At 37.2% G+C, this 27,447-nt stretch overlaps 1 protein-coding gene across 1 annotated transcript; it reads right to left on the reverse strand.

The window, feature by feature from the left end:
- Positions 1 to 26,474, reverse strand: Rgs13 (regulator of G protein signaling 13). Its single transcript, XM_032915119.1, has 4 exons — positions 26,410 to 26,474; positions 23,420 to 23,481; positions 1,731 to 1,897; positions 1 to 690 (listed from the first exon to the last, which is right to left on the reverse strand). The coding sequence occupies exons 1-4, from the start codon at positions 26,472 to 26,474 to the stop codon at positions 508 to 510; spliced, it is 477 nt and encodes a 158-aa protein (XP_032771010.1). The 3' UTR covers positions 1 to 507.
- Positions 26,475 to 27,447: the final 973 nt, after the last annotated feature.

Raw genomic sequence — 27,447 nt, forward strand, 5'->3', positions numbered from 1 at the left:
GGGCGTGCTACAAGGAAAATTTTACAGCTAAATTCCCTCTTAATATATTTTCAATACTGCTTATGTTAAAATTCAACTGATTATATTATGACTAATATGTTTATATACTAATTCAAGATATTCTGAGCATATCTATAGAATACATAGAAACAAAATTCACAGAACAATGGTTTTAAAAATCAGTTATTTATGCTATGACAGCCAAATTTCTTTAATGAAAAATACCATTAGTTGCCTAGTATAATAAAAATATTATAGTGTTTATATGATAAAAGGAAGCTTCTTTTTTCTTCTCTGTTAATTCCTCTCTGTACATATGCTATAAATTGTGTTACAGAATCTGGGAGTTCTTCAGTTTTGGAATGAATTTCCCTTGGGAGCTAGAGATCAACTTATAGCTTGGTTTCTGTTTCAGTTCTAACTTCATTTTCATTTTGTGTCTTTTTTTTTCTAAATAAAGCTGGGACTTGCAACATGCCATCTTCAGGTTAAACTTCTGGGTAGTAATCAAGAGCTTTTAGATTGAACAGTTTTCAATAGTTTTTGGTACATCTCCGACTTTAAAAATCTGGGATAAGAATCCATTTCCATATGCATGTATACGATCTTTTGGGCCTCTTCAAAGCACATTTGAGTGGGTTCTCGAATGCTTTTGATGATAGCTTCCCGTGTTGTACTGTCGATGTTGATCTGAAAAATGAAATTATAGACTAAGCACAACAGACGCACATGCCTGCAATGGAAAGCTTTAATTTGCTGCCCTCCTTCTCAGAGTCACAGTTTAGGCTCACTATTCTTAGGTATTTAAAAAGACGTTTAGGAAATGAAGTCTTTGCTCTTTTTAAAAGTAAAAAAATCCACCATTAGCAACCAGGAGTAGATTGAGAGCATGACGTCTGTGACCAGGGAACTCCACAAACTACTGCTTCTTTGGGACATGCCAGTGGTTTGACAGTGGCAGTCTGCAAACATGGAATTCTATGAACTGGAGGGCTCTTTTTTTTTTTTTTTTAAAGAAAAAAGGAAGTTGGTGGCTGCTTTAAACTTGATTCTCCTCAGTAGTCACAAATGCTGTGTTAACCAACCAGGTCCTGAAATGGGAAGCAAGTGAGGAGAAGTGAAGAAATGGAGGGGAGAAGTGGTTATCACAGAAAACCTAAAATTTTCAGAAGGGTTTTGGGATTCATTGAATAAAAGAGGGCTATGCTGAGTAATAGAAATCTCTCATGCTATCCTCCACCCTTGCATTTAACATGAATTGGAAGTTTCGGTTGTCTCTCTTTCAGGAGCCTCAGTGTGAGGCAGCCTGAGAGTAGTAATGGTGACTTGGATGTCAGCTGGGGTGGTTGGATTATGCTAATGTGAAATGGCTCAGTGGACCAACCTCACTGGAGTGCTCATTCATGGCATTTCAAGTTTATGATGCCAGAGAACTCTCCCAACAATCCCTTTGCTCTTTTTAACTGTGTTGGACATTAAGATAGGCTAATGAGTAGAGGATTTTGGATCAAACAGCTCACCTTTGAATTCTATGGTTACTAATAATTCTACACAGGAGGAATTCGTTAAGTTATCTAGTTCATAGGTTCTGTGACTGAAGAATAAGATTAGTAATTCTTAATTTATATAATTTTAAGGAGATACTGGGATGGAATATGACTGGCATATAATGGTGCTCAAGTTATTAATGTCTTCCAAGGGATGCCCCAACTGTCATGTCTCATTGTTACCTCTCTAGGAGACTGTGGCTGAATGTAGAGATTGTAAAGCTTTTTTGCTCTAGAAATTCTGCCCCTCCGTGAAGCAATTTTCTTGTAGGTTTCACATGCCATCCAGAATTTAATGTTCTCATCACTGTGCTCCAATTTTAAATATGCTGTGTACACTACTGGGCCATCTAAAAGTAGAAAAAATATGATAGTTTTTGTGGGTTAATATTTAGAATTTAAACAGCAATTCATACAGTTTAATACAGAAGCCTAAAGAAGAGCTCTAAAGATACAAAACAAGTGGACACCTTCTAACTATAACTTTACCAGTCACACACGCAGGTCTCTATATATGTGACGCATGTTCAAGGATGCCACTAATTGGTGAAGTTACCCCTTTGTTTTGAGTCACTCAGTGGAAAGTGTTTGTCAGTTTAGATGTACCCATGACAGAAAAGCCACCAGATGTCATAAGAACCCACACAAATGACTTAAACTACATAGACGGACAGAACTCTCCTCACAAAGTTTTAAAATATTTTATACCTCACAATAAAGTGATAGGTAAGATCTAAATTAACAATCTGGCAAGTCAGGGTTGGGGGGGAACTATCCAAGCTATGTATGAGTGATACTTTGATGAGCTAGAGTTTTCTGGAGTGTTTCTCAATGTCCAGTCAGCAGGAGAACAGGACAATGAAGAATTGAACATCATATTCATAGTTTATGGTTCAAGCCAGAAATAGGGACCAAGTAAGGAATGGAGTCCAGGGGGATGTTGAGCATCTTCTCAGAACCTAACACAGGGCAATGCGTTGTGTTGAACATGACTATGAGATGGCCCTTGGTGCTCAGATGCTTATCTTCAGTTCTGGTCTTGAACAGCCCCTGGGGTGAGCGGATGACTACAGAATGGGAGGACTTTGATTCTGACCCCAATTTGCGGGAGCTTGGACTCATAGATTAGTCATGCTCTCATAAGAGCAGCTTGTTACTCATCATCCCTGGGACCATCAAGCATCAAGTTTGAGATGAATACATTGGGATTGACACTAAACTCCTTTTGGTTACTGTGAAGTCTTTTGGAATATATGAGACATGTAATTGCTAAATGCTAAAATGACAAAGCAACTTTCAATTAATGTTACTAGAATGGTGCTTAGTCAGACTGAATATGAGACCACTTACAGACTGACAGTGTAATTTTTTTTCTTTTACAAATACTTGGTTCATCATTTAATGTCTGCAATGTGATGAGTTTTGAGGCCAGTACCTCTCTGTGACGTTGTTAACCATAAGTTGTGCCATAGTGCACATTATTTCCTAAAGTATGGGATTTTGCTAACAAACAATGTTGATTAGTATCTGATTAACTGTCATGGGAAAGAGTAATAGTCAAATGGAATAGAACTAATGAATAAAGTCATATTTTCCTACATCTTCATAGAAGACATTATTACATCAATTTCCTAGCATTAGAATATCAAGCTACTTGGTCTTCATGTGGGCTGAAACAAATACAAGAGGGGCTTTCCCGAAAGCTGTTGTCTGTATATGGGATATGATTTTCTAGCTGGGCTGCCTTGTCTGGCCTCAGTAGAAGAGGAAGCTCCTAGCCTTTCCGAGACTTGAGGTGACAGAATGGGGGGATTGTTAGCGGGGGCGGGGGGGCTACCTGCTCAGAGGAGAAGGCAGATTAGGGGAAGGATTGTGGGAAGGGGAGACTGAGAGGGGGATGATGAGCAGGATTTAGAGTGAATAAGTGAAAAACAAATTAACACACACACACACACACACACACACACACACACACACACACACACACACACACACACACCCCTAACCCTAACTCTAACCCTATCACCATTGGAGACATCAGGACAATTACACATATGCATGTTCATTGCAATTAGACCATACAAAATTGTATTGCATTCTGTGAAGTGCATCCATCAAAATACACAAAAGTAACCAACCTAACACCATTGAAGAGATTAGGATGAACTATTACACATCTGCAGTGCCATTGTATATATGCCATAGAAAATTGTATTGCATTTTGTGAAACACATATGTAGAGGGAAGTATAAAAGGACAGTGTTCCCTCACTAAAACAAGCCATGCCCATAGCAGAGATTACTAAATTCAGTTGAATGTGAAACAGGATGTTCTGGGAGAAAAGGCCTTGCCTCTCTTCTTTAAAACACATATGGATAAAGAAAGAAACCTAACTATAACTCTAACCCTGACCTTAAACCTAACCTTAACCCCAATCCCAATCCCAATCTTAAACCCTCACACTAAGCCTAATGCTAACACCATTGGAGACATTAGGACCATCAGTTACACATATGCATCCTCACTGCCCTTTATGCCATAGGAAACTGTATTGAGTTCTGTGAAATGCACGTTTTGGAAGAGGTAACATTTTGGAAGAAAAGACCTCATCTTTCTTCTTTAAAGCACACATGGGTGGGTGTTGAGGTTGGTTCTCTTTGCTATATTGTAATATGCCAGAAGGTCTAGGCCTAAGAGTGACTTCCGATGCTTAAAAGCCTTTGTTCTACAAATTTTGTTCCTTAATTTAAAACTGTTTGTTAAATAAAATTGGCTACAGCCAATTACTGGAGGGATTAGAGGTAGGTGGGTTTGGAGTGACTTGATTGGGGGAGAGATCAGGAGGAGAAGGAGCAAGAAAAGAGAGAAGAGGGGAAGCCACCAAGAGGGGAGATGGATGATGAGCACAAGTCTAGAAGAAAGAGCAAGTATCTGGGGTACAATGCTGGGGAAGTAACCAGGTCAGCAGTTAGAAGAGTAAATTAGGGGTTATGTCCAGTAAGTGTCAAAGCTAAAGAAAAAAGAAAAAAAGAAAAGAAAATCAAGTTACATGCTCCTTTGATTTTCACTGATTATATCAGCAGTGAAATAAGAAGCAAGACGACATTTTATATTTAAGGAAAATAACACAGAGGTAGGTACCACTTATGAAGCCCTCAGGGGAAAGTGGGTAATCTGCAAATGTGGGATGGTGATACAGAGCCATAGAGCATGGCTGACAGTTATGTGGGCAGATGTAGCCTGTAGTACAATGACCGGAAGAGGTTTGAAAGAACCTTCACTTTGGCTGACAGTACAGATCAGATGAGGGCACATTATACATAGATATATAGCCTAGGAAGTGACATAGTTAGACATTACTACCCAATGGGAAATATATTGTAACACATTTCAAATAAGTTTGTTTTCCCACTGACATGACTTAGTGATAGTCTGTGCCTTGCCATAAGCATTGAAAATTAGGAGCCGAGAAACGCAGTTGTGTTTACTAATGCGTGCTAGAGACATAGTTAAAGCTCTGGGCAAAGGACGAAAACAAAACCAAAAGTCATTACTTCTTTAATAAGAAAATTTGAAAGCCCCAAGTTCCCAGCATGCACTGAAATAAAGTCTTATTAGCACAAATACATTAATATAATTGGCACTTAGAGGAATGATGACTGAAGACTGAAGCAGGAGTAGGAAACAAGGACTTTGAAATAGAGAAATAAGTTATAAATCAGAAAACAGTTATTGGTAAAGTTCATAGGTCATTGAATGAGATGATTTCTGGCCAGTTGGAGAAGTAGTCGACTGAGGCAAGAATATGGTCTGGTAGCCAATATTGGGTTTTATGTTATGTTTAAATGTGTATTTATTTTTATCTTGAACTTGTACTAAAATGTTCCTCAATTCTTACTCCAGAATCTACCTGTATCAATTCCTGCTTTCTTAAGCTTCCCTTTTTTGAGAGATGAATAAATATCTTTTTCTCTGCGGCTGGACTAATGGTTTTATAACTCCTAATATAGCCACATGCCTGCTAATAAAACTTTCTGAATTATTTTTTGCATTTCCCAAATTGCAGTATCCTATAGGTGGTATACAAAACGTACCAAGTATGGGTAGTTGCTGTAGTAGGACCTATTAGTCTCAGTCCCGCTCTTTTAAGAGGCCCATATTTCCTTGTCCCACTCACCTCTGCACTGGCCACTGGATTTGTGCTGGCCTGTGAGAGCTATCTTTTACCCTTGGGTGGTTCTTTACTTCCCTTGTCACAAGGTTAATAAATCTAGAAGAAAGCTACTCTTTATCCAAATGTCATAATTAAGGCATGGAACAGGGTTGTAACTGACCTTAGTTGTCATATATTATGAATAATATTATAATCAAGTAGGATTTTAGTGGTACTTATTATTTCATCATGATTTTGCAAAAGCTGACCCAGACTGCTGGAACCCATATAATGTTTCAGACAGGCTTTATTGTGCAGAATGACTGTGCTTACATGTTTATTTTACAGACATCTGTGTAAATCAGGTAAGTTTTTTTTTCTTTCTGAGAATGTTACCTTGTTGCCTAAGCAGGCAACTAGAACAACATCTGTGCAAAAAAATTTCAGGAATCTTCGTAAATATTAAATGGAAAATCGATTTGCTGAGTTTATAGTTCTGGGGACTCATACCACGAGTGAATTACAAGGTGAAACATTTTTCCTAAATTAGGCAGTAGTGCTCCAAATAGCCCATTTTGAAGTGTGAAATGGTACTCAGGAGACTTGATGCTGCTTAGAAGAGCCAATGAAAGAAAGACCAGGACTGATTATTTGAGAGGACAAGAAAATAAGTTTGTGTCATATTTTGTATATGCATTTTCCTTTACGAATGTGGGTGGTACCTTTAATAATCTCTATATTGCTCTTTAAAAAGAACTGAGATTAATATATCTGTGACACACAAAGAAACAAGTGACAGTCACTTAGATGGGGAAGGGACATGGGGGATTTTTGAACCAAGTCAGAGTATGTCCTATCTTTCCAATTTTGTGTCTTCTACATAAGGCAAGCCTTTATCATGCATTAAATCTGGCAGGTGATATGTGGACATTGGTTCATGCTGAAATATATGAACTAATTTTTAATGTTTGTACTATCAATCTACATCACTGGGCACACCAGAGTATATCATTCTACTATAATTTCTATATTCTTTTGTAGCACATCTTCTGTTTTACTACAATTTGTGTTTTGTAGTTAGAGTTTTTCTTTCTTTTCTATTCTCTTTAAATGTTAAAGATATGATTACATCTTTGCATCATCTTCTGCCATTTGCACATTATTTTGAGATACATTTGTAACCATCTTCAATCAGAAAGCTTCAGTCAGTTTTCCAAATGCTCCCTTTAGCATTATCAGGAGTTTTGCTAGAGGAAAAAATTCTATACCCTCCCAATATCTTCCTATGACTCAAATGACAGAGGCTGGAGCTCTTGGCTGTAATTGCCGGGCTTACTGGACACAGTACTTTGCCCTCCCACCTACGTTTAGTCACTCATAAGCGTAGTGCCTGAGCCCTGTTCAGATGTTCTTCTCTAAGCACACTTTGTGGTCACTCATTTATATAGTTTCTTTCCAGGGTTGACTTTATTCTTGATCTTAGACTTAGCTTATAGATCACAGTTCTGGGAAGAGCTCTCTGAACTTTCATGGTTGCATAAATATTCTGTTAGTTGACAAATACACCTAATACAAAGAGATTCTACAATTTTGATAAGTATATTATGGTCTATTATATTCATTGATCTCCTTCTGTTCAACTGAGAAGCTATGAGAACCAGGACTGCAAGTTATTAACTACTGTCTATAGGGTTCCTATTCACTGTTAAATGGCAGGTCCTGGTGGCTAAAATATTTTATAATCTAGGCTTCTGTATCTTTCATGCTTTACATTTTCATAGACCCTCTTACACATCTTGAAAAGTAAGGTAGGCTCTAGTCATTCCCCACACAGGAGGTACAGAAGACCCGGGGATTATAATAGTATACTATTGCTTTTCATTTTCCGACAGTGGGGAAGAAAGTGCTAGCTGAGTAACCATGTCTATAAAAGGCCATTTCTTTTCTCACTTTGGCAGGTGAAAAAGTGCATGAGAAATTGGAGAAGACAAAAAATGCTAAATGGAAAGGGCTGAGGCAATGTCGTACAGTAATATAAGGTGTGATGAAGGTAACCATGACAACAGCAATGGTTAGCAGACATTAGGATAAATGGTAGTGTGGGAAGCTGCCAATCCCGAGTGGGAGGCAGGAAATCACTCACAGATGCAGAGACCTGAGACCGTGCACAGAGGTTGCAACCAAACCACCAGTTACTTCTCATGTCAGCCCCGTGTCACTACGTCAATAAAGACGCACCACCTGCCCCATGGCTCATGAGTAGAGAGAGATTTCATTGCCTTTAGCAGCTTGCCAATCCTATACTGTTAAACTCAGTATTTTCAAAGATTGTTTAACTGTAATTATGATATATTAGAAGGGGGAGTATAAAGTACACTTAAGTATAATTTTGCCCCAAAGTAAAGCATTAATGCTAGCTCGTATTCAGAACTCCTGCCTATCCAGAATATAGCGCTAGGCAGCTGAGCAGGACACAGAAAGCCACATCTGTGCTTTCTGAGTTAAAAATGATTTCTGCAATCATTTCAACGATCACTCAACAATGTGCAGTTGTCAACTGCTATTTCTCTGATATCATAGCCCTAGAGTTTTCCCAAAGAGTGATTTTGGCACCTTTTGTACCGGCTAAAGATTTTCCAGGTTCTCTTGTGCCTTTGCTTCTTTTAGTACTGTACCTTTCCTAGATGCTTTTACCCCATTATCCCCTCTCATCTGTCATGTCTGCCTCACTGTTAGCTGTCATCACCAGACGAGCATCTTGCTGTGTTTCCCAACTGCGATTAAAACAGCTATTGATCTTGTTCCTGATCCTGACCTTATGTCTCTTTCCCATCTCTGGGGTGTGTGTGTGTGTGTGTGTGTGTGTGTGTGTGTGTGTGTGTGTGTGTGTGTGCGCGCTCACATGTGTGCCTTTTACTAGACTGGAACTGGCAAAGTAGGACAGGCTGAGTAGCCCTCAGCCTCCAGCACTCTATCCGTCTACCCGTCCCTAAACTGGGAAAATTGTTAAATATGCACACTATGCCCAGACATTTTTCTTATTTTAAAATTGGAGGCTCTGGGGATTGAGATCATGTTTTCATGCCTGCGAGACATTTTACTGACTAAAGTATTTCTATAAATACTCCTAGTTTTCTTGAGAGTCTATTTTGTTTAAGATGACAAATAGTGACAGTTCTTACTATGTTGTACACATGTGATATTTTAACTTCTATGTACTGTATGTAATGATTAGATTAGGATAATTGACATATGTATCACTTCAGACACGTATTATGTAGGATCACTCAAAAACCTTTTCTCCTACCTATTTTGAAATGTTAAATTCCTTGCCTTCACACATAGTTATCCTAATGTGTTGCCTTAGAAGTTATTCTCATCAAATCGCACCTTTGTGTCCCTTCCTCACCTTTTCTCTGTCATTGTTTCATATGCTTCTCAGAAATTGGAGACCAAATTGTATTCTCTACTACTTTGAGAATGACATTTTAGATTCCACGTGTATGAGGACATAAAGTATTTATCTGTGTGAATCTGACTAATTTCATTTCTTAAATGTTGCTGTCTGTAGTATGTGTGTGAGTACTGGATCAAGCATGCCAAGTGGAAGTCAGAGGACAGGATCTTTGGCTAATTGTCCCCAAAGGTTTGAAGGATCCTCTGTCTCCATTTTCCGTTTTTCCATAGGCATGCTTGGAACTAAAAATGTGTGCCCCTGCTTCTACCTTTACTGGGTGTTGGTGATCTGAACTCCAGATTTTACACTTACAGGACAGGCACTTAATCCACTGAACCATTTGTTGTAGGATACTTGATCACATTGTGAACCTGGAGGTTGTGGAACTTACTGGAAAAAACTGTTTCTAGTTGTGTATCTCAGCTCTTAGCACACACCTATAATCCCTCTGGCTGGAATACAGACACTCCCTCATACACGCCTTTAATTACAAACAATGGATGCCTAATTCAATGGCAAAGTAATGAATAAGAGGAAGATTTGACAGAACAGGATGTGCCCATCTCTCTCGAGAAGACAGAGGAAAGGGAAGTGACTTAAAAATGAGCAATACAGAGAGGGAAAGAGGCAGTTTTACCAGGAGAATTCTACAGAGACAGGTTGAAGAGAGAAAAAGATAGACACAGGTAAAGACAGAATGAACCAGGAAATGAGAAGGAGCTAGAAGATTAGAACAGTTTCCTAGAGTTAATTTGAGACCGAGCAGAGAAATTCAGGTCACAAACTTAGAGAGAAGCAAGATCGAATTAGTCAGCTTGGAGAGGAGTTTTAGCCAGAACAGTTGAGTTGAATCACTCAGCCTGAGTTCAGAAAGAACAAGAAAGGGTGAGCTTATTCCACAGTAAGTCTCAGAGGCTGAAAACATTCTAGGCACAGATAAGATTGTACAGAGGCTAGAAGCTTCCAAGAGTAGTCCTAGATTAACAGATGGAGGCAGTATGCTTCAGAGATTAAATCAGTCAAATAAAAGATATTTTTATACTCACTTGGCTTTTTTCATAATTATCTCCAGATGCATCTGTGTCCCCACAACCAACAAAATTTTAATATTTTTATGATTGAACAATATTTTATTACAAATATGTTCACATTACTTTTTTTTTTTAACCAATTTAAACACCTTGACACTAATGTTGGTTCCACATCTGGCTGACTGAGAATAGTGTTGTGAAAAAGTTTAAGTACTGATGGTTTCTTTACATTCATATGCTAACTCCTTTGGCTATGTAGACAATAGTGAGACTACCAGATATACCATAGTTTTATTTATTTGTTCATTTAAACTTCAGACATGCTTGAATTAATCTATACTACCATCAACAATGTTCAAGCAGTACCCTGTCTTCAGATTCTTGCTAGGACCTTTTATTTATTGTCCTTCGATAATGGATATGGTGTATGATAATAGTCCATTATTGTTTGATTTGCATCCTCTTGATATGTAGTAATGGTGAGTTTTCTTCATATCATGGTTAATGATTTGTGCATTCTATTTTGGGAAATTTCTATACAAATCTTATTTAAGTTGGATTATTGTTAGTATTATTGTTTTAGTGATCTCTTATGTATCTTGGAAATCAATCCCTCTTTAAATAAATAGTTTGTGAGTATTTATCCCATCCTTTAGGATGGATCCTTACTTTCTTTACTGTATTGAAGCCTTTCAGGTTGATATAATCCTGTTTGTCAGCTTTTGCTTTTTTTTTTTAATTCTATGTGTATATGGACTATACTCATAAATTTTTGTTTATACCAAGATTCTAAAGTATTTTCCTATGTCTTGATCCACTTTGAATTGTTATTTGCTGTTGTTGTTGTTGATGATGATGATGATTGTGTGTGTGTGTGTGTGTGTGTGTGTGTGTGTGTGTGTGAGAGAGAGAGAGAGAGAGAGAGAGAGAGAGAGAGAGAGAGAGTGAGAGAGAGGTGGCAGGGGAGCAGGTTTCTTCTGTATTTAGATATCTGTTTTTAAATCTCCCGAGAAGCATCAATTTATTTCTGAAATGTTCCATTCTGTTCTATAAGATTCTGAACTATTTTCAATACCAGTCCATTTTTGTTTCGGATGCAAGCAATCCCTCTGAAGTATGTTTTTGAGACTGGTGTTATAAATATTTGCCTTTTGTTTAGTTGGTTTTTTTTTTTCATGATTGATTTGACAATTTGGGTCTTTTATGATTCCATATAAATTCTAGAGGTGTTTTTATTTAGTTATGTGAAATATAATTGGTAATTTGATAAGGAGCTTTTAAAAAAGTTTCTATGTATCTATTTATACAATTTCCAAAATTCCAAATGTTATAGGTATCTAGTTTTACTCCACTGTGATCAGAGAAGATAAATGTTATAATTTCAACATTTATTATTATTAATTAATTGTTTTATTTATTTACATCCCAAATGTTGCTTTACCCTTCCTGGTCTCCACTTGAAGTTTCTTCATTTATCCTTATTCCCCTTCCCCGCTGAGAGGATGACTTCCGTGAACATCCCCCCTCCCTGGGGCATCAAGTCTCTACAGGATTAGGTGTGTCTTCTCCCACTGACGCTAGCCAAGACAGTCTTCTGCTACATATTAGTCTCTGGGAGCTCCCAAGCATCCAGGTTAATTGACAATGTAAGTCTTCCTATGGGATTGCCATCCCTTTTGGTTCCTTCAATCTTTCCCCTAACTCTACCATAGGAGTTCTCCAGGGGTATATGTCTCCATAGCTGGTGGGATTGCAAATTGGTACAACTACTCTGGAAATCTATCTGACAGTTCCTCATAAATATAAAAACAATTTTACCTGAAGATCCAGCTACACTATTCCTGGGTATATACCCAAAAGATGCTCCAAAATATCACAAGCACACATGCATAGAAAATGTAAGCAACCCAGATGTCCCTTAAGTGAAGAATGGATACAGAAAATGTGGTTCATTTATGCAGTGGAATACTATCCAGCTGTTAAAAACAAGGATATCATGAATTTTGCAGGCAATCATGAATGGAACTAGAAAATATCCTGAGTGAGCTAACCCAGACCCATAGGACATGCATGGTATGTACTCACTGGTAACTGGATATTAACAAAAAGAACAGAATACCCATGATACACCTCATAGACTCTAAGAGTTAAACAAGAAGGAAGGCCCAAGTGAGGAGGCTTCAATCCTACTTAGAAGGCAGAACAAAATAATCATGGGAGGGAGATACCTGGGTGAGAATGGAAGGAAAATATCCTGAGGGGCAGGACCCAGGTGTGGAATGCATGGTAGATAGGAGAGAATTAAATAAAAAGGCCAGAATACCCATGATACACCTCATGTAGCTCTGGGAGTTGATGGAATGAGGAAACCTCTAGAAAGCAGAACAAAATAATCATGGAGGAGTCCTGGGATGGAGGGGGCAGGATTAATGTGGAATGGTATTTGAAATGCCTAAACAGTGGGAGATGGAACCTAAAAGAAATCACCTCCAGTAGTTGGGACAGAGTCCCCAGTGAAGGGATGGGGACACCAACCCATCTTCAAATATTCCCACCCCAAATTTTTCCTGTCTAAAAGAAATGCAGAGACAAGAATGGAGCAGAGAATGAACGAATGGCTGACCAGCCCAACTTGGGACCCATCCCATAGGGGGTGGGCACCAAACCCTGACCCTATTACTGAAGCTATGTTGTCCTTCAGACAGGAGCCTATCATGGCTATCCTCTGAGAGATTCTACCAGGAGCTGACTGGGATAGATGCAGATACTCACAGCCAAGTATTGGATTGTGGATTTCTTTCTTTCTTTTTTTAAAAAATTTTTATTATATATTTCTTTACTTACATTTCAAAGGTTATTCCCCTTCCTGGTTTTCTGTCCATAAGGCCCCATTCCCTCCCCCCTCCCCTATATGGGTATTCCCCCTATAAATCCCCCTTATTGCCCTCCCTCATATTCCCCTGCACTGGGGGGGGGCAACCTTGGCAAGACCAAGGGCTTTCCCTTCCACTGGTGCCCCAACAAGGCTATTCTCTGCTACATATGCAGTTGGAGCCCTGGGTCAGTCCATGTATAGTCTTTCAGTAGTGGTTTAGTCTGTGGAAGCTCTGATTGGTTGGCATTGTTGTTTTTGTGGAGTTGCAAGCTCCTTCAACTCTTTCAATACTTCTTCTAATTCCCCCTAAGGGGGTCCTATTCTCAGTTCGGTGGTTTGCTGCTAGCACTGACCTCTGTATTGGACGTGCTCTGGATGTGTCTCTCAGGAGAGATCTATATCCGGTCCCTTTCAGCACACACTTTTTTGCTTCATCAATCTTACCTAGTTTTGGTGGTTGTATATATATGGGCCACATGTGTGTCAGGCTCTGAATGGCCTTTCCTTGAGTCACTGCTCTAAACTTTGCTTCCATATCCCCTCCTATGAATATTTTCCCCCTTTTAAGAAGGAGTGGGAGCACCTGCATTTTGGTCATCCTTCTTCTTGAGCTTCCTGTGGTATGTAGATTGCATCTTGGGTAATTTGAGCTTTTTGGCTAATATCCACTTATCAATGAGTGCATATCAAGTGCGTTTTTCTGTGATTGATTAACCTCATTCAGGATGATATTTCCTAGTTCATTCCATTTGCCTATGAATTTCATGAAATCATTGATTTTGATAGCTGAGTAGTACTCCATTGTGTAGATGTACCACATTTTTTGAATCCATTCCTCTGTTGAAGGGCATGGACTGTGGATTTCAAGTTTATAAACTTTGTTGAAAATTAGCTATGCAGGTAAATATATACAATATTCTGGAGATCGCCCTATGCTATGGTAAGAAGTATGTATTTTGCAGCTCTTTGATGCATCTACCTATAAACTTCTGTTCACCAGTCTATATTATAGTCAATGTCAATGGTTGTCTTTTGGTTAATTTTTGTGTATTTGATAAAAGTGAAACACGGTAGAATCCAATTTTTCAAGTAACACTTCATACATTAAATTGTTCCAACTTTGGGTCCATACATATTTGCATTTTCTTTTTGATAACTTGATCTTTTCATCATTATGTAGTGATCATTTTGTTTTTTACATTGATTTTTATTTTTAGTATATTTTATCTGTCATGTGCATAACTATTTTTGCCTGATTTTAAGTCTAACATTCGTGGTTTATTGTTTCCTTCTTTCTCTTTCAGTCTTTTATTATCTCTTTATTGCTAAAATAACTTTCAAAGGAAGCATATCATTGGATCTAGCTTTTCTGTCTCTCTCTCTCTCTCTCTCTCTCTCTCTCTCTCTCTCTCTCTGTGTGTGTGTGTGTGTGTGTGTGTGTGTGTGTGTGTGTTTAAAAACCTCTAGTTGGGGGATTGTCAGGAGCTATCACAGGAGAAGCTAAAAAATAGGTTATCTTGCTGAGGTGGGTCTGTCTTGGATTAAAATTTATCATGGATTTGCTCTGGCAAGCAAGTCCCATGAGATATTTATTTTTAGGAAAGATTCCAGCTCTTAATATGCTTTTTCTGTTATTTTTAAATATTTAGAACAATCAGTAGGTATTAACGCACACTTTTGAGCAGATCTCTGCAGAACAACAAAGATGTACTGTCTTGTAGTGATGCTATATAGATAGATGACTTCTTACTTCTTAATGATGATCCTATAGGATTGCTAAAATTATATTAGTAAATATTAAGCTTTTTTATAGTGGAACTGCTCTTAGGATCTCTCTGATAATCAAAACTGCAATGAAACTTTGCCAGTCTTCAAGTGTTATTAATTAATTGCTTCTGAGATAGCAAGCAGGCATGTACTAGTCAGAGCACATTTCAAGAGGTTGTAAAACCATTAACCAAAGATCCTAAAAAGGGAACTAAGGATTTACTATAGGTACAAGGACAGAAGTTAAAATATTGACTGGATTTATCTATACAAAACTTCCCTAATTGCTTTGTTACACAAGTTATACTCCTAAGGGATATGCATGGAAACATTCTCTGTTGTAAACTTATTCGATTTATGATTTGAATTTATGTGTAAAGTTGTGATGAATATTTTACCATGTGATCATGTATTCTGAAAGATATGTATAAGTGCTGAAGACAAGGAGAGGAGGGTCCTCCAAACCCCCACCCCCACTTCTTAGCATTGGTAATCTCTATTTTTCTTGGTTTATCTTTCATTTTTATCCTCTTTTCTCCCTTTACTTACAAGCTCTTTCCCTTGTTTTCTTAGAGAACTTTTATAAGAAACTTTAACTTAGAAATAAGTGCTAAAATCACTTTTTAAAGCCCCCCCCCTTTTCTTGCTACTTCAACTAGCTTGCTGAAAGGTTAGAGCCACTCAATTCCTGTGGAGATAGAACAAAGGCTACTTTACTTAACCCTCTGCTGTTTTATGATGGAGTGCTAAACAGTTTCTGGTCTCAGACACTCAGGCAGTTCAGCTACTGCAGCAAAGTGACTTAGACTTAAGAAAAGTAAATGTTTTAGACAGCAACCCTAAATATCTTGTAAGATCAAGTATCCCCCTTGCTGATGCTCTTCCCTTTCTGCTACCTCAAAAAGAACCAGAAAAAGAAATAAGAACTGTTGGGGCAATATTTAACATTACTGATGAATAAAGACACTACTGTCATTTCCCCCCTGGTTTTATGTATCTTTTTGTTTGTTTGTTTGTTTGTTTGTTTCCCCCTCTCTTGTGACTTGGTGATTTCTTTGTACCAGTAGAGTTAGATTCCTCTTTCACCTTCATATTTTGGCACAATTTTGTGGAATTTTTGTAGTTTTGTCCATTTTTATGTTGGTAGTTATCCTTCAGTTTCTGTAAACTGTTCCCTTGGGTATCTCTTGTAGTGCTGATAAGATGCTGACAAATTTCTCGAGTTTTTGTTTTCTTTAGGAAAGTTTTTACTTCTCCTTCATCCTTGGAGGATAGCTTTGCTGGGTACAATATTTTTGGTTGAAAATTTTCTTTTATAGTTTTGAGTATATAATGCTATCCGTTATTCTGATGGGAATTCTTTTTGCATGACTTGCTGCTTTTCTCTTGCTGCTTTTGGGGAAAAGCTGTTTATTTATTTATTTATTTACTTGCTTACAAACAAACACAATTAACACACACATACATATACATGCACACATACAAATGTATACTTATATACTTACATATATGCACATACTTGTACACACACACACACACACACACACAAACACACCCCACCAAATGGTGCTGGCAACTATATTTGTAGATTCATGTATGACATGCCAAGGCTCTACCCTTTATCTTTATAGCCAGCCTCTTGTAATTTATGGAATTTGGTTCCTCTAGTTTTGACAGTTTGCAGCATAGTTTATTACAGAGGAAAGTACAAAGACTTGCTTCCACCTTCCAATCTCTGTTCTTTTATCTTCTTATTTTTAAATCAAAATTTATGCAAATTACTTTATATATTCTACCTTGCTTTCATCATGCCACTGCAAATGCTTCTTTTTAACTATAAAAATGGGATTTCCTATAACCTGATTTCTTTCCAGTCCTCAGCACAATTTGTGGCACTTTCCTTGAAAGAACTGTATCATTTGGGTTCCACGGTAACACACTATTTTTGTTCATCTTTAGTTTACCTGATGTTTCTTTGTATTCACTGGTTCTTATTCCTCAAATCTGGAATATCACCTTGTTCCCAAGCACCATCTCTTTTCCTTTCCTTTTTTTCTTAACTCTTCTAGTAATCCTTGGCTCTCACTGCTAATTATTTTCAAGTTTGACTTTCCTCCTGGGTTCTGCTTTTAAGCTGGCTTATTGCATTATCTTTATAATTAGTTTCCCTTAATTTTTCTTCAGAAAAAGCTGGAGGATCTTTTAAAAATATATTTACTTGCTTACAAAAAAATTGGTTAATATTCAGGGTGAGATCATTCACATGGCCTCATGAGGCCTTCGGCAGCTGAAATATTAAAATGTCTTCCAGTTATTTGCAGGCACCTCTCTCACATCTTTGGACCTTTCGGGTATGTTTTTCTTGGGTTCATATCCAAGACCTCAGCATGGATGTCTACTGCTTATGACTAATCACTTTAAGTCTTTTCCCTTCGGACAGTTTTATTCTCGCTCGGAGATTCTGGCAGTTCTACTCGTTTTGACAGCTCTTCCCCTGTCAACAATTCTCAGTTGTGTTATTATAGTCTTGCACTTTTTTTCCACATCACTTGATGTAATTTTTTCAAAGCACTTGCCACTTTATGGAATTATCTATGCATTCTTGTTCTTTGTCTTCTCTATTTAAATGGAGTGCATGGGCTGAGTGTATATATACTTCCTTCATTTCATCTCCATCCTCATGTTGTTTTCCACATACTTGGTAGGATGTTTGAGTCATCCAAGTAGTCTTTTTATTTGTATAAAACACGATACATCAGCAAATACCTTCTATTGTTATCTTTTGAAAATTAGTTTGTTCCTAGAGGTAGAAGGTAGGTTCTTATGACCAAAGACACCATGAACTACAGACACAGGACCTCGCTGAGGGACTGGCTTTTGTGGTACAAGAAGGTACCATGAGCTTTCATAAGAGGAATGCATCCAATAGTACTACCTGGCTATGTCATTTATGAGCCACATCAATGAGCAGTATAGCATGACAATTCTAAAGGTGCAGAAGTAGGATGCATATCTTGGCAATAACCATCAACTTTCTAATTGAACTTAGTACCCACACAATACGAGTGAATCATATCTAGTACTGGAAACATGGTGAATTATCTAGGGCTAATGAAGTCATGAGTCTTAGAGAAGAACCTAAAACTGCTATTTTCTTAAACCAGTATACTCTCTATCTACATTGGAAGTATTTGTCCTTATAACCACAGATTAAGTATATTCCTCAGCCTCCATCAAGGAAACTTCTCTTTAAAACAGATACCACTGTAGAAACCACAACCAATCTAAATGCAGAGTTCTGGTCCCCATGCAGAGCCCAGTCCCCATGGATGCATGGATGCATGGATGCATGAATGCATGGATGCATGGATGCATGGATGCATGGATGCATGGATACATCTATAAAATCACTTAAGGCTCAGATATCATATCAGAAGAGGGGGTAGAAAGATTAAGAGCTAGAGGAACAGTGAGTTGGAAGTGATTTTTGTGTCTTCTAGGAATTTCAGAAGTTACATCCATAAAGTATCACGAGGATGACTGCTAAATAAGGATGACAACAGACATCTAAAGTGAATGAGGAAAAGCCTATGTGACTTCAATGCTAGGCAAAGACTACAGGCAAAAAAGAATGCTGAAAGCTGGAGAAATAGCCTTTCCCAAGGAATAGAACACAAACTGGTTATCCACTACCAAATAGTCAGTCCTGAAGACATGATAGACACCCTGAATTTGAAAGAAATAAAGGGGGGGGGGTTTATATGGTTTTGAGGAACTAAAGGAAAAGGAAAATGATATAACTGTATTATAATCTCAAAAACTAAAAGAAATAGTTAACAAAGCATCTGTCACTAAAAAGACAAAAAGAGAATTGGTAATATATTTTCTATATTTTTAAACCTTATAGATTCTTTTAAAGTTTGACCTTTCTTGTTTGAAGAGTTCTTAGACTTAAGTGATTTTGGTCTTCTATAATTTAAAATTTATCATTCTGTATCTTTTCTGCTTTTGCTAATCTTGTGTAGTGTTTAGTTACCAATAGCACCCACAGAACTACTTTTCTGATATTCACGTTTTTGAAACCTGGTGTCTTGATAGCAATTTTTATTTTAGTGGCATAGTCTGGCCTTCTATGATTTGAGGGGAAATCTTAGATAATTCTCCAGTATTTTGTTGGATAAATGAAACTTTTTTCCTGTCACATTTATACTCCTGTCAATTCTAAAAGTATTTTCTAAAAATTTGAAAAGACTTTTGAAAAGTATAGAGTGTTTTCTGCTTCACTCAGTGTGGTTGATTTTTAACTGACACTGACATTCACATCAAAATCCAAGGAACCAATACATTGCATTTATCCATTTAAAAGACATAATTTATCTATATCAGCCTTAGTTCTTAAACAATATGTTGCATTTAAACTACTGCCATTCATGCCTTTATATAGCCTTAGGAAAGGCTTTTGCTCAAATGATGTTATTTTAAAAAAGAATCATTGTTGCCTTTGGAATTCTATTCGCATTGCTTTAAAAATTGGTGCAATAATTACTTTCCATTTTTCCATAGTCTACCGTAAATGGTGATTTTTTTATTCTTTTTAAAAAAGATTTTCAGATTCCCCCCCTGTGGAATTTTATATGTGTTATAGGTCCACAAGCATTTTCTCAAGCATGCTGTCTAATAACTAAAACAAGCTTAGTATCTACTCATTAAGTGCATATGCACACAGTATATTTTAAAAGTATCCTCAATGCTTTGAAAACTTGTTTACCAGCAGTGTATCTTCCTAGTACATCTAGAACGTGTCTAGTTTACAAACATTGTTCATTTCGAATTAACATCTAACTTTGCCATAGCTCTGTCAACTTGGTCTTTTTCCTGCACCCCTCTTCCTTCTCCCCTCCCCCTCCTCCACCTCTCCTTCCTCTTCCTTTCCTTTCCTCATTTTCTTCTTCTCCTTTTTATGTTTCTTCTTTCTCATTTTGCTTTCTTTAAAATGTTTTTAATTGAAATAGAAAAATATCACTTTTTACCATTTCTTTCCATTTTTATATAGCCCCTCCCAGCTAGTATTTCTTAAACGTTTCCCATGTTCCAATCTTTAATTATTATTGCATATATATATATATATATATATATATATATATGTGTGTGTGTGTGTGTGTGTGTGTGTGTATACATATGGGTATTTATCTATCTATCTATCTGTCTGTCTGTCTACTCTTTTGAGGCCATTTTTGTTGCTTGTGTGGTTATGATTTCAGAATTGATCACTCTTATTTGGACAAACCAATAAGGGGCTTATTCCTGGGAGAGACTGATGTTCCTCTTTCCATCACTTGCTACTGGTCTGTGCTTCTTCGTCTATGCATGGGATTCTACAACATTTTCCTCCATTGATATTTACATTGTTTTGGTCTTGGCAAGAAATGTATTAAGGTACAATAAGTAGCACTTAAGTGATGGTAGCATCTAAAACAGTCTTGCTGGACTTAAGGCTCACTCAACAGGAAGGAAATCATGGTACTGGGAACCTAGCCAGCATTCTGGGATAGGGAGGCCATGGGCCTTAGAAAGGAATCTATTGTCACTACTATGTTAGGACAGTTTAATTCCTTCCCCATTATTTATACCCATATATTTATTATACTGGTAGCCACAGATAAATGTCACTAACAACCCCATAACAAACAAAACAAAACAAAACTCCTCTTTACAGCAAATGGCAGAAAACCCAAACTGGACACGGCATGGATATTAGCAGGCTTTTGGCAGAACAGAGCTAGTGGATGTGTCTACATTCCAACGCCTACACCTGCGATCAAGGAACATTGCACAAGACAGGTCAGAAAGATTGCACATGCCAGAATAGCAGGAAGTCTCCTATGAAACAGTCTCTCTTAGAAGAGGCTGCGTAAACGTGGTCCTTTCCAGTTTCTAGTTTTTATAAAGCTTTTTCATTTAATGGCATTGTGTTGAATGTATTTATTAATTAATGGTTTTCCAACAAATATTTCCTATATTAACTTCTCATCATTTCCTGAGGCTCAGACTAACACATTTCATTTCCATGTGGGATTCTGATCTCTATATTCTAATTGGCTGTGTTTGAATCTGTGTAGCAATTGAAGTTTGTATATCTTAGTGTAGTGGAAACATTTTAGTGTCCTTTGTCAGTTGAAGCATTCTTGCTGTATCAAACATCTAGTGTCTGCTATAGTAGCTTTTCTAGTTGACTGGTCCTATCTGTGGGGTGATTTGTTTTTTTAAATCACCTTTGAGTATGTGCTGTAGCCTGTTTAAATGAACTTCATACTAATTTGACTTTGTGTTTCTACTGGCTTTATTAAGAACAGTGTGATGCCTTCTTGCTCTCATCTTTTTTTGTAAACTTGCTTATTCTTAGGACATTAGATTTCTAAATTACTGAGTCTAGCTAAGCAAGTGCCCACTTGGTACTTATATCAGATGATTAACTATTCATTTCATTCATTTTCCCAGGTCTTCAGCACTGGCACATAAGCTGACATAATTAATATAGCTTGGTATGTTGATCTTTCCTTATATTTATCTTCCATTGAATAATAGTACACACCCACTAGGTACGAATGACACTGTTAGTCTCTTAGTGGAATGTGAAATGAGTAAACAATATCTGTTCTTCAAAGAACTTCACAATTTATTGAGCAAGCTCCTTTGGAAATAAATTCGTTACCCCAAATAGTCATAATGAAAAGATGGATAACTAATGTACTAACAAAATAGAACTGAAGAATATTTATAAATCCTTCCATAGAAAAGGTAGAACTTGAACTTTAATTTTTAAGGGTGTGCAGGATTGGGTGAGAATAAAATGGACAATGAGCAAAAGCCTGTATGTAGCAGGACAGTTGCTGATGTACAAGTAAGGGATGGAGCAGTTGCCACATTGGTGTAAGTTGTGTTTCATAAACGACAGAACTGGAGACAAATTTCAGAAAACAAATTGGGTCAGGATATCATGGATCCTGAATACTAAGAGTTTGGACTTTTGGCAGGAAAAAGAGGAAAAAAAGGACTCTACTCAGAGAGGTGCACATTGTAACCAATAAGAGCAAATGGCAATTATTGTGCTCAAGCTGTACCCTGCACCAAAGTATGTCTTTTTATGTTCAACCTGTACAATAATATTGAATAGAGAGATGACATTATTCTCACATTAAAGAAGAGATGTCTGTAACTTTGAAAGTGAGATTAACCTAGCAATGCTGTGAACATGGGCTTGCGCTGATATTAAAACTCTTTGGAGAAGAATCAATACAGTTGACTTAGCAGGCAAGTTTCTGTTCTTCCATTTAAGTGGGCAAAATTTTAGTGCAAGGATCTAAAATTTAATTCATGCTGGCAAGTTACATCAGAGAACTATGAATAATGCTTGATAAGTAAAAGGCATAGTCCAAATTTCCTTTCATATGAATGAAAGAAAGAAACTATGACATGCACATTTTCAATGCAATGGCTTACAGTTCAAGAAAGGTGATTAGGTGGTGCACAGATCTGGAGATGTTCAACATGAGTGAAGGAACCCCAGAGTCAGAGCTAGAAGGACCAAGAAATTCTAATTGAAAAGCCAACAGTTAAAATTTCAAACCTCCCACCATTGCCTTGTGAGTCAGAAATAACAGATGTTGTATTAAAGTATGTTCTTGAGGCTGTGAGAGTAGATAGTGTCCTAGGAACACAGAAGTCCCCAAGAGTGACAGAATGTACTGTCTAGAATAACCCTGTGTGTACCCACTAATCGAAATACTATAGTACTACCGTTATCTACTATTCATAGTCAGGAGATCTGAACAATTCATTATTCCCAGAGAGCCTCACACAGGCAAGTCCCTAATAAAGAGATATGTTCATACATAAAAATTAGCAGACATTTGATAGGGATAACACTATTGGAAAGAAACTAAGTTCAGTAGAATTTTGAGTACACTCTACTTTTTTTAAGTTGTTCTCTTGTTATCATTTTCCGTCATATACCAGTTTTTGTTCCAAATAATAGTTCCCTTGAGTGCCCCTCATCTTTTACATTAACTGCACTGAAGTTCTCAAGACACACTTTTTTTTGCCTACATAGCTATGACTTTTCCTTTGTATCACTTGAATTCTGATGTTTGCTCCATTATACCCAGAACCACTGTAATTAAAGACCGAAGAGCTCCACTGAGTTTTAGAATGAGGCTTGAATTGGTTCTTACTTTTGACAGCCCTTAGAACAGCAACTTTTTAAATAGTTTCTAAGCACTAACTTTAGCAAGCCATGGGAAGGCAGTATATTTCAGTATGTGTTACTATTTCAGAATTCTCCCAATGGGCTTTATGCATATACTTGTGAAGAATAGAGACCCACAGTGACTAATCTTGTTTTAATTAACACCAAAGAAAATAACAGTGGTTGGCATGACAAACTATTTTCAGGTTTTCCTTTTTTAACTGTGTCAGTTACTAGTTAGGAGGCCATAAGCGGAGCCACATTTGTCATCTGGTACCCCTCCCCCAACGCTATGAATATGAAACAGGCCACTCATTAAAAGATGACATGTACACCATACTCACATTTTGTAGCCATCAGACTTTCCAAAGATTGGGCCCATTTTAAAACTTCATCCAAAGTAAGGCTTTGAAAAGAAACAAGAGCACTGATTGGGCTAAATTACTATCAAAGTTTGCTAAACTAAATAAATCTATGTTATATTGAGAATAATAGAAGAATATAATTTACATTGCTAATTATTCCTTGACCTTCTATGTCTTATTTTCCAGTAAATTTTGAACTGTGAAACATATGAGGTATATGCTTGAGATTATAAAATAAATATTAAAGATAGTTGTATAATCTCATTTCCTATTTCCTATTAGAAATGTGGTAGATTTAGCTTTTGTTATATATATATAATGTATGTATATGGTTTTAAACAAGAAATTATATTTTTCATACCTACTTTCCATGTCTATGATCGTCTTGTACCCATTTGATATGTGATTACCTTGATCTTACTCTTTAAATTATAATTATAAATTAGTTGTACTTAGAACATCTTGATGACTCTAATATTCTACAAGGAGCCTTTTAGAGATTATGTAGTCGGTCTGAACAATTCTGATGATTTCTTATTTTCCACCATTAAAGCTATGTGCAGTCAAGCGTATACGGCAGTGTAGCTGTGGTAATTTTGTAGGGTAACAGAAACCGACTGGCAACTGATAGCAGGCACACACTTCGAAGGTTCCAGGCCCAGACGCCCACATTTTCTCCTAAGGATTGTCTCATGTTTTTCCCACGTGCACCCACTTCCCTAATGAATGCAGAGTTCATCTACAAAGCTATGTGCACATTTTCATGTACTGTCTTGTCTATTATGCTTGCAGTTTCTTATTCGATATGTATGTACTTATGTATTGAATTCTGAAGGTTTTAACTTTAGGGGTGGTCCAATATGTCAAGTGACATTCGACCTAAGCGAATGAACAAAGCCACACTTGGAGGCGGTGGCTTGAATGCTTCATTTCGGTTTCTGTTGATGAGCTTCATGAAGTGACTGGGAAGCGGTCTAGCTTCATTACACATGGGTAACTTTACTTCTCTATATCAAGGTTGCTAATATATTAATCAGCACCCAGCTCCTGCTTCACGTGTGTCTTTTGCACTGCTATAAGGAAACTGAAGATGCGAGCCAGGCCTACTCCTTGCTACATGGTCGAATCAGTCTGAATGTTAATTCTTCAAGAGTAAGCATCAGTATTGACTCGTTATGAACATAACAAAAGCTTAAAAGAAGTTAAGTAATCCAGAACATGGAATGATAGTCATGCTGTAACAACTCTGATGGTCCTTGCAGCTCCATGGAGACGTTCACATCAGTTTTTAGGCTGAAAAGTGCACTGTGCTGAGTGCTATCAAAAACATTTGCGTGAAATTATTTCTGACTCATTGTCTTTTTCGCTCTCTAGCACTTCAGAGAAATAAGCTAAAAAAAAAACACTTTCAATTTATTGAGATGGGAAGTGGGAGGCGGGTTACTTGAATACTTTTCTATCTCACAAATTTCCTTGTAGAGGAAAGACTAAAATCTCCAGTGATGGCACAAAATATCCCTGTGCTGGGAAATTGTGAAGAGAATGTCTTTGCTTGTAAGATTTATGAGACTTAGCGATGTAGACCATGGCTGGAGAAATTGAACTTCATTTTGTCCTTGCTTAGTTCCTGTCTCACAGATTGGCGCTGGCCCAGGATGAAGATGATCTTGTTAGAATTATTTAAAGGTTTATTTCAAGCACCTTTGCTGCCAGATCAGCCTGAGTCTCCTGATCTGAGTTCTACAGTTTTGCATCTTTCCCTTTTTCTGGGCAGGGGAGGCAGCAAAAAGCAGACACGGGGGCTTTAGGAAACTCTTGCCATTGATGCTTAGAGTCTGACGGTTGGGGGACACAATCCTGATGTAGGATTTAATACATCTCCACACCTTAGTTTTGTATCATCTCTATATCCGACAGTTATAATGAATGTAAAATGTCCTATCAAATGACCTTAAGCAGCCTTATAAATAAAAATTCTCTTTTCCTCTACTCATCCTTTCCACTGAGGATCTACAAGGCAGAGAAGAAGAAAGCCATATTCTGATTGTGACAGGCCCCAGGGATAATCGATAGAAGAAAGTTATTTTCAGTCATTTGGTTATATCTTTCTTCATGGGTATACACGCATGGTTAACAAAACTTCAACTGGTTACTAGAATTTTGACCATTGGGATTTATCACCCACCAGTATATCTACTTTTATTAACCAAGTCATAGTTTGTGACCTTTTGAAATCGTTCTTACTTTAATGAGAGGTCAGACTGGTCAAAAGTTCTGATTTACAAGGATGTGTTCAGAACTGAGGCCTTCAGTTAGGCATGTATGGTTAATCTAACTAGGTTAATCTACACTCTGTGCATTTTTTTGTGATAAACCCAACTGTTGGTTATCCTTCTACTCACCCTTTACATTTTAATCTACCAGATCACGGGAGCAGGGGAGGCTGGATCTTTACAATAAAATGTATCCCAGATCAGGAGGCTTAGACAGGAAGATCACAAGGCTGGAGATGGCCTGTCCTGTATGAACTGACAGTGTAAAAAGCAAGGAAACAAACAAATCACAAATTTGTCTGCATCCTGAGAAGATTGAGAGCTTGCTAGGTTTCCATTCTTGTAAACCACAGGAAGGAATAAAGGTGTCTGTCACTTCTTGCGAGGGGTTTAATTATGAGAATTTGTTAGATTAAAAAAACTTTAATATAAACACAAGACTATATTGTAAAGAATGTTTATCACATATCTCTAAAACATTAAAGTTAGCAAGTTTTCAGGTGTGCACCATGAATTATGGAAATAAATTTTATTGTGAAACATGACTGTTTCTCTGGTGGAGTTTCTCATGTGTAAATGAAAATTTTACTTTCTCAGCAAAATATATTTAGAGCGAAATCAAGTAGATATGTACCTATTTATCATGTGACTAAGAATTCTTATTTTAAATGGCTATAACATATAAGAGCTACTTACTTTGAAGGGAGTCTCTTAGATTCATGTCTGCATAGCTTACAAATCCAACAGATATGCCTGCTCATTTTTCTAAAAAAAAAGTATATAGGTATATAATTTAGTCATATAAAATGGCTGCTTGGGAGAGTCAATTTTCAAAGAACATATAAAGTCATAAATCACAAAACCCATGAATTCTTAAAGTTACTAGATGTCACTAGGGGTCATGAAGAAAGAATAGGGGGGATGACTCACTTCATACATATTCCATAAGAATATAAGTGATTAGATTTCTCAGCGACTTTGGAATTCCTCTTACCCACCTACTCATTAATAACAGTTTTTTTTAAAAATATAGAGCTCTGAGAAGTGTATTTTAATTAGAAGCCACTGACAGTGAACTCATCAACTTCTAAAGTTTCCTTTTTGGGATAATTCTTATTTTTAGAGTGCTCCTAAGTATATGAGGAAAACTTGCCTCTTTGTAATTAGTCAAATTAAATAGCATAAACAGCCAAATAGAAACTCCTTAAGAATGAATTCTGAGAAGAGTAATTGTTACATAAATTTGGGCATTTTTGGACATTGTAACTTTGAAATTCTGACAGAGTTGACTCAGTCTAGGCTGAGTGTATATATAGCCATGTAGGCTTTTTTAAACTTGGAACTTTGAGAAAAACAACTAAAACATGTTAGAGATAATTTAATACATGTTTTATATAAAATCTGGAAATAGTTTACTGACTATACATAGGTAGTTTCATGAAGTAAATCACTGAGGATCAATAGTGAGCTTCTGTGACTTTATTGACTCATTTAAAGTGTCTAGAGCCCTCGGTGGCAGTGAGTGATCTACAGAGACCACTTTTCTCCTCTTCCTGTCATTATGAGCAAGATAAAAAAAATTGGGATTCTCTTGTATGGGCTGTATCAATAGTAGGAGGAGAACTGAGTCAGAGTTGAGAATAGTCGGTGAAGCCATCCCAGTAAGGTACGTTCTAAGCAGGGGCCAATGGGATATGCTGAGATGGAGAATAGAGGAGGCCTTGATTAGGTAAC

The sequence above is a fragment of the Rattus rattus genome, chromosome 10 (assembly GCF_011064425.1).
Source record: "Rattus rattus isolate New Zealand chromosome 10, Rrattus_CSIRO_v1, whole genome shotgun sequence".
Lineage (NCBI taxonomy): Eukaryota > Metazoa > Chordata > Mammalia > Rodentia > Muridae > Rattus > Rattus rattus.